Source organism: Rhagoletis zephyria, unplaced genomic scaffold, assembly GCF_001687245.7.
Source record: "Rhagoletis zephyria isolate East Lansing unplaced genomic scaffold, Rhagoletis_zephyria_1.1 Rzeph_scaffold_06949, whole genome shotgun sequence".
Lineage (NCBI taxonomy): Eukaryota > Metazoa > Arthropoda > Insecta > Diptera > Tephritidae > Rhagoletis > Rhagoletis zephyria.
This window is the reverse complement of record NW_016164032.1, coordinates 5,705-14,676: the sequence shown is the minus strand read 5'-3', so window position 1 is coordinate 14,676 and position 8,972 is coordinate 5,705. Positions and strand designations below refer to the sequence as shown.

The 8,972-nt window shown below is 34.4% G+C and overlaps 1 protein-coding gene across 1 annotated transcript in view; it reads right to left on the bottom strand.

Moving 5' to 3' along the window:
- The window catches only part of Lst (Limostatin), a 15,187-nt gene extending 8,242 nt beyond the window's left edge, over window positions 1–6,945 (bottom strand). Inside the window, exon 1 of the mRNA XM_017629621.1 lies at window positions 6,518–6,945. Coding sequence (XP_017485110.1) covers window positions 6,518–6,526 — 9 coding nt within the window. The 5' untranslated portion in view covers window positions 6,527–6,945. The remainder of the gene's footprint in view (window positions 1–6,517) is intronic.
- Window positions 6,946–8,972: the final 2,027 nt, after the last annotated feature.

Sequence of the window (8,972 nt, the reverse complement as noted above, 5' to 3'; positions counted from 1 at the left end):
CTTTTCCAATTCTGACGGAGCTGGTGGTATTGCTCAACGTCATTTTACACAGCCGTATGAGTTTTGAGGGGATGCCAAATTCAGACATAGCGGCGTATAGGCAACTCCTTTTAGTGCTGTCAAAAGCGGCTTTAAAGTCGACAAATAGGTGGTGAGTGTCGATCCTTTTCTCGCGGGTCTTTTCCAAGATTTGGCGTATTACGCGTCACATTTAAATGTTTTATTTTTAGGAACACAAATCGACCCATCTTAATGTACAGTTTACAAACAAGCATTCATACATGGAAAAAAAAATTGTTAAAACAAAAGTGTAAATATGTTTAAAATGAGCTAAATAGCGTATAATTATATAGTTCATGGTTAACTATTGCCGACGGACAGGTGTTCGCTTCTGTTGTCTGCAACAACTCGGCAAATAAAAACGCAAAAAATAAATAAAAAAAAGCATTCATAGTTAAACTTGTAATATTGCTAGCATCAGTAGCTACATAAATGTGTATGTACCAATGCACATTGACAACAGCATGAACAATATAAAAAAAATAGTTGTAATTTTTAGTTATGCATATTTATTATCAATTTTTCCTTTTCAACAAAAAAATTAATTAACAAACTTGTATGCCTCATTAATTATGCGTATTTTTTTTCAAATATACATATGTACATACATCCTTTAACTTTGAATGCTCTATATTTTTTTGTTATTATTTTTCAATTAGTGGCACTTTGTTAACCTTTTGATAAATAACAGTTATTATCAAGTGCATACTTAATTGCGTTTAAACAGGCGTAAATTCACCCCAGCTTATCTAAAGCTAGTTAATGTATTAAAAGCAAATTGATTTCAATCGAAGAATTATGATTAGTGAGGCATAACCTTTTTTTGATATTTATGTAATTTCGAAAAAAAAAATTAACTCTAGTTCTATTAGTATGAATTTTTTGCTTTTTGTGTTGTCTATGTTATCTGCGTGCTTAAGGGTTATTAGGTTTTATAATGGCCTATAAATTTCATTAATTATGGAATTTTAAATCTATGGCCTAATTTCATTACAACCTTGTAAACTGTGTAGGTTAGGTTAGGTTAATCCGGTTGGCTCTGAGCCGCACAGAGAGCGGTGGGTCCCCAGCGATGCCGTTTTTACGTTTCAAAGTAGACATTACAAATCATTTCGGTAGAAATTTCAGCTATACTTTTGAGATATTGTCTAACTGATGACCTTCCAAATAATAGATGCCTAATTAAAAATATTATCAGCCTAAAGTTTTCTTAAAACTCCTTCGTTCGACCTTTCAAACAGGTGGTAACCCCTTTAAAAATATTTGCGAACTAAAATCTGTTGATCGTCTGGCATTGTTATACATATTTCAATTAACTGATGACTTAAGTTGAATTTAATTTTTTAACCAGCAACCCTTTAACATTTTTTTCGAACCAAAATTTCCTTAAATATTTTTTGTATGATATTGTTATAAATATTCAAAGTAACTGATGAATAACGTTGAAATTTCTTTTTTAAACACGTGGCAACCCTCCTAACTATAGTTCTGAAATAAAGGATTTTAACCCCATCGATAACCATCGTTTAGTAATTCACCTAATTTATTAAATAATTTTAATGTAAGCTTTTCAACTGGGGCAACCTTAAAACCCATAAAAAATATTCTAAATTGTAACTAAATATTTCTTAAAATAATTTAGTTCGAATTCTCAAATATGTGGCAACCCTCTTCAAAATATTTTCAACCTACTACCGTCTTAAACCTCTTTTGTCTGACACCCATATTACCAAATTGCTTTAATTAAAATTGAATTACATTTTTTAAACATGTGGCAACCCTCCTACACGTAGTTAAGATATAAGGCTTTTTCAAAACCATCTCGGTTGATACCCATATTGGAACAATTCACTTAACTTTTTCAATAATTTGAGCCTAATTTCTTAACTGGTGGCAACTCTTTTCGAAAAAGAAAAACCTTATTGAACATCCGCACCTTAAGTCCTTTAATTTCACACACACACACACACTTTTGAAAATCGAACGAAATAATAAATTATATATATCACTTGACTGTAATTATTTAACAGGCGGCAACTCTTTTCGAAAAATTAAAACCAGTTTGCACATCTACAGACCAAGCGCTTTAACTTGACATTTCATTTTTGAAAATCGGGCGAACGGTACAGATATTTTATCCCGAACAAAAAATCCTTTCTCGTATTATATACATAGATATACATACACGCATATGTACATATGTATGTCGCCTGGATAAAAATTGTCGTAGGCGCCATTTTGACGGTTTTTAGTTATAGATGAAGCTATATATTTTAAAATACGATTTTGGATTGGTGTTACCAGCTATTGGATATCTCCTTTAGTTTCCGAGATATTAACCAAACCTACTTCGGTAACTTAGTAAAAATTTAGTTAATAATACAATCATACCAAACTAATCAAGGTCTTTAAAATTTTTGGAAATCTCCTTTAGTATTGAATAAAAAGCACCGTTAATTTAGATTTTGTCGTATTATACACAAAGTGGCTGCCAAATTGTTGACAAAATTTTACTAACTCATAAAATCAAAACTAATTCACAATGAAGAATAAATAGAAGTAAAATAATTTAAGAATTTTATGAAAAACTAACATTCTCCGAGGTTTTGGAGAAAATCTTTTTTTTTTTTTTTTTGAGAAATTGCATTCCAAACTTCAATCGCAATTTCCCAAATCCTGCCGAAAGTAACATTCGACAATCTTTTACCCAGGCGATGATATGTACATACGTATGTATGTATGCATATGAAATTTCTATTGCTGGTTACATTTGTTGTAGATTTATAGTTTAGTAACCTAATAAAAAGTTGTTTTGCAAAAATTTTGGAAGTACACTGATTCAAAATATGAAAGCGAAAATTGATCAAAAGCCTTCACCTTAAGAAATAAAAAAGTATTTATTTGTCAATGTTATTGTAGCTTGTTAACATTTTATTTTTAATATTTTTATTGAGCTTTGTACCACGATTGTTTATTAGGAAAAATTGAAAAAGCAACAAAGTCTAAGCGGTAGAAGTTATAGCACTATTTCGGAGATCACCACATCTCCTCATCAGATTTTCTTTTTTCCCTGCTGAAGTCTAGCTCAATAAAAATATTTTAAAAATAAAAAAGTATTTAGTTTATGTAGGATTTAAAGTGATGTTACCATCAAATATTCAGCACACAAAAGTCGAAAAGTCATAGAGTGAGCACCGATTCTAGCTGACTTGGAGCTACTGAACGAGATTACAAAACGTCGAGTTTTTTTCCTGCTGTGTATGTTGTGCATGATTGAAAAATGCCAGAAAATCCACTTATTATCCCCTTTATAAAATAATTATAAACGAGTAGACCCAGTTCAATATTGAATTTTTAAGTGTAGATTTACGGTAAATCGCAAAATAACAATTTTTATATTATTCCACATTAATTACACTTGCGAGACAAGTACACAGAATTATTATTATTATTTTTTTTTTTGATTGACGTATGTATACATTTTTTATTCATTCATTATAATTATGAAAACCTTTTTTAACACCATTGACCAAAAAAATTGGTTTAATCTCATTTTATCAATTTAATTAAAATTAATATCTGCACGATAATCTGCTTAATCGTCTCGCTGATACAAATAAATAGAATATAAAGCGAACATACGAGAATTTACACATAAATAAAATTAATGAGAAAGTATACATACATACATATGTGCATATGTATAAACCTATATAAATTTTAATTGAACTACCTTTTCAAGCGCCAAACTCAGATTAATCTACTAGAATGTCGTTTTTTGGATTGCAAGTCCAAATAAAAAAAAAAATGTTAAACGCATAAAATTGTAGATAATTTAAATCGCTCAGCTATAAATTGTAGCCAAAGATCCGCTTTCAAATTGCTTTTCAATTTGGCTTGCATTTTAATGTGGCAATTGTAATTGGATATGAATGTATAATTTGAGCTAATGTACATATGTATGTATGTACTTATGTGTAAAATCAACAGGAATACGTTTTAAACCTGCTGAATTTACCGTTACACGTTTAATTTGGCTTTAATGAATTGTAAAGATTATTATATGGGATATACGAGATTTGCGCTGCCCGAAATTGAATAAGCTATCGCAAGTTGTTAGCTTGACACGTTTTCAATGATTTTAACTGGCACCAAGCTCCCATAAAGTGGTGTCGTCTTCGCATCAAATGCGTCGCATCCTACATCAAATGCAAAGGATCCCTATCTTCTGGGCAGCAGGATCATTGCTCAAGTGAAAGTAAATAGCACGGCAGGAAAAGCTACTAAACTAAACTGGTACACTTGGAAACTGAGGAGTCAGTGTGTTTAACTCTTTAAGTCACCTCTTTTAACGACTTTCAAATCAGCTGGTCCGAATGGCGCGTATCTGATGACGATAAAGTAAGGAAGGCACACCTAAATAGAAGGGGCTTTTATAAGAGTTTTTGGGACATGACTGGTATCTGTCCACTATTCACTCTTTGGTCAATAATTAGGGTGCTAGCCTCAGAGAAATCAGCATAAACAACCTTTATGGTAAAGAACCTGGTACACGTGGTCAAAAAGAACATCATAGCAAAGGATTCTGATGTGCACCACCATGCGCGCCGGTGTGAAATCACACTGTGAATCAGCTTTGTAGAGATCTAAGAGTATTTGGTAGATTCGTTATCATCAACTATCAGAACCGTGGCCTAAATTTTCAACTTGGACACTGTAATTAATCTGAGTAAAGAAAGATTTTATTGTTCCAGCACGAGATGGATTTTTTATTTAATCTTATGTGCAAAGTTTTTAAATTGTTTTTGATATTTTAAAAATTATTTCTTAACAGCTGGAAACTCTTTTATTTTATAGGTATAAGACCTTTCAGTTGATACGAATTTCGTAGTATTTCATTTAACTTTTACAAATTTTTTTTTTTTTTACGTGGGTGGCAACTCTTTACTTTGAGTCCAATAGGGGCTAAACTTTACAGGAACCATCTCCAGACTACGCCAGAGTATTTATATTAATAACATCAAAATCATATCCATCAGCGGTTTCGGAGTGTTCGAAAACGTGCACAGAGTATATGTGAACATACATATATATATATATATATATATATATATATATGTTTATAATTAGACGATAAGCTCCGATTACAATTTTATTGCACTAAATGTACATAATGTGATTAGATACAGCAATGTTAGTCAGAAAATCCAGCTAAATAGTTTTGTCCAACTAGCTTGCTCTATTCGAACCACTGCGCGGCGCTCCGGTTAAAATTTATGTAGATGTGTTTATTGGTCACCCATTTTCTATGTCCTACCTCCTACATTTCTAAAAAAGTGTGCACCCCAGCCGGGACATAAAGACTAGCTCTTGCCATTCTAGTAAAAAGGAGTCCCCGCTCCGATCCCATGTCCAGTCTTGGGGTCATCAATCAATCTGAGCTTTCCAGCTTTCCACAATCCATTGCTGGCTATTCAATTCCATTACATATAAACGGACATTGAAACAGATGACAGAACTGCCGCTAAATAGCAGCGTCACTCTGGCGTAGTTAGGGTCTGGATATTGAAGTCGACTGATATCGCAGCTATCTAGACTCTGCCCGTCATAACAAACATATGTAGGGCTTGTGGAAGCTCTCCCAACGACACCAAACATCTCTTCGCCGGCTCACTCATCTAAGACCCCTCTCCCTTTGGGCCGACTCCGTCGACACAGCATGTTTCTATTAGTTAAACTTCACGACAACGATTAATAGACTATCCCATTTAGGCAGGGCTTTGAAATGAAGCTACAGTTAGGGACACGAATTTCTTTAGCATTCGATGCCGATATTTTCTACTCGATTGTTTTAAAACGATATTTTTTGGAATCGAGTACCAGAACCCTAATATCATATCGAATGTCATAAACTCACATTATAAGGTTAACAACTCTTCTCTTATGTCGACTCTAAACGGCGATTGTATTTTCAAGGTTTTCGCACTTCTATACCTATATTTGGATACAATTTTTGGATTTTGATATCGATATTTGGAATATCGAGCCTTGTTATTCCGATATTAATGGGTACCCGATATTTTTAAAGTGATACTTTAAATGAGTACCATGTCGATACTTTCGGTTCGATATCGTGTCCTTAGCTACAATAACAATACCAGAAAACCAAACGGAACTTAAAAGTGTTCACAAAGTCGGTAACGGTTCTAAAAGTCTGATGCAGTCTAAACACTGCTGCTGTGATGGCAGTGTGAAGAAGAATTGCACATTTCAAACTCGTTAATACGAAGAAAATCTGCACCATTCCCATTAATGCCAAGCCATCTTTCAACCAGACCAGACTTAAGACTTCCTTTCAGTTTTTTGAATAATTTTATTTTTTAACAATATGCCATAAAATGTTTGTGTTTTTGCAAATAATTAACTCTAACTTGATTGCAATATTTTTCATACTTACTTTGGCCATAGCTGCAATTTACTTGTATTCAAAACACTTCAACTCAAGGTCGCACAAAGTAAATCAGTACGCTGTCCTTGTAATAATATTTACAAGACTGTCAACGTTGACACACCTCTAAATGGGCACACCAAATTTAAAAAAAAAAGAAGTATGGAAAAATTTATGTTTTGAGTTTTTTTTTGTGTGTTTAGCACAGTTGTCGCTAGTTCCGTTTAATACCCAATGCTGGTTCACAGTTTCTCGTTTCACTTGCTTTACTTAGTTATTATAAAGCCAAAAATTTATTAGTAAATTAATAAAAATTCACAAATTCGTACCAGTTATTAACACTGCATTCGCTCAAAATAATCTTTAATGTTTCAGCACTTATTAACTGATTAGCGAATATTCGTGTATGATTCTTCCTATTATTTGTCTTAATTCTTTGACTTCAATTCACACTTTCAATAATTATCGTCACAAAAAAAACAAAATTGATCTCCCTTCAACGACGATACGTTCGGCACAAATTTTGATATTTTACTGTCAAGAATCGTTGTGACAAATTCACATTTATATATGAATTTTCAAAGCTTAAAGCGCATTGTTGTTGTGATCAACGCGGAGATGCTGTTGACAACGCCGACTGCTTCAGCAGCAACGACAGCAATAATCGAAAAAGCAAAACGACCAAGACAATACAAACACCAATGCACACCTTAGTTCAAAAACAAAAACAACATCAACACTAACTAACAGCAGAAACAAACTTAAGAGTAGAGCAAAAACAACTGCGAAGCAACAACTCTCATAGCATCCATCAACAGGTTTGGCTCGCAAGTCGAGTCGATATTGAAGAAGACACTGCCGATAAAAGTCGCTTGGGTACCTTACCTTACCTTACCTTCCCTTGACATCTGCTAATGCCCAGCAAGCGTCTGCTACACCACCCCCACCCCCTCCCCTGCGACTGCCACTTGCGTAAGCGTCGCTTTAATCATTCTCAAATGTTTTGCTGATCGCCAAAGCGATGGGGTTATCGCTTCTGCTATCATAAAGCGGGTATTCTCAATGAGTAAATATGTATGTATGTACGTATTAGAATATTTTAACAGCAGTTAAGCATACAAATAACATAATTGTTTTAGTCATAATCACTATTAAACTGTTATGATGATGATGTAGTCGTCATAATGAAGTTAATTATTATACATATTAGTAGAGTTCACTCTTTGATGCGAAAATGTGAAAGGCTAAAAGTGGCGTTTGTTTTGTTGCTTTTCTGTGCGTGTTTGTGTGAAACGGCGCCATAACGGTGCCGTATGTTTGTTGTAAAAAGCTGCCGATTTTCGCACTTTCGCTCGAACGCACACACTTTCGCATCAAAGAGTGAACTCTAGAATTCATTTTTTTTTCTTTTCGTTCTTGGTTTATTTTTTGCATTGATCAGCGGTTTCACACTTCATAGCAAGGCGCATCTATAATATATCTATGGTGCTACTTGCATTTGCTGATATGATATCTTTGTCTCTACACTAGTACAGCAGAATGTCATCAAAGACGAAATGGTGTAACTTCAGGATGTCAACCAAACGAAATTATCGCCTATTTTCATGCTAATGTACCAAAAAGCAATCAAAAAATACACGGGGCTTTTACTTACAGTTATGTGTTTATTAATAACTTTTCAGGAGAGCAAAGAAACTGATTTCTGGTGCCAATAGGTAATATTTTGCAAGTGTCGTATTAAAATAAAATATATATTAAAAATATGCTATTGATTTAGGACAAAAAATAAATTTGTTGACCAATTACGACGTGATCAACATATGCGCCGCTTTAAAGCACATAACTGTTTTTATACACGATTTAAATTTGTTTTTGGCGGTATGGAATCGTATGCAATTTGTACATAATACTGCCGTTAGGCCTAGATGCAATGTATAGAAGTTCAGGACTCGATTAGTTAACTGCCCGTTGCTCCTATCTAGCGAAACGTTGGTGTCCTTGTCGTGGGGCTAGATCTTACCTGGTGACATGGGGGCCCTTAGGGGTTTCCATGTCGGCATGAACTAATAGGGATGCTCCGCATGGCAACCTGTGTAGGACATTTGCTTATGCAATTTCCGATGTGGAGATTACCGTACCAACGAGCCCAGGGGGGTTCCGCATTGCGGGGCTACGGATGTCACAATCCCGGGTACCCTAGTCAAAGGCTACCAATCCTGAGTCGGTCAGAGGCTCAATTGGTAGAAGAGTCTACGACTTTCGGAAGTCATACCTAAGACTTTCAAAGAGGAACCGCGGGCGAACAGATGCCCCTGGAGTGTGTTCGCTGGCTAGATAAGCAAAGCCAGTGAGACTAACAAGGTCGAAAGACAGGCCAGATGCACATGTAAAATCATATAGCTAGGTAGTTCTGCAACAAAGAATGTGGCTCGTCAAGCTGCTTGAGTAGGTGTAGAAAACCTGA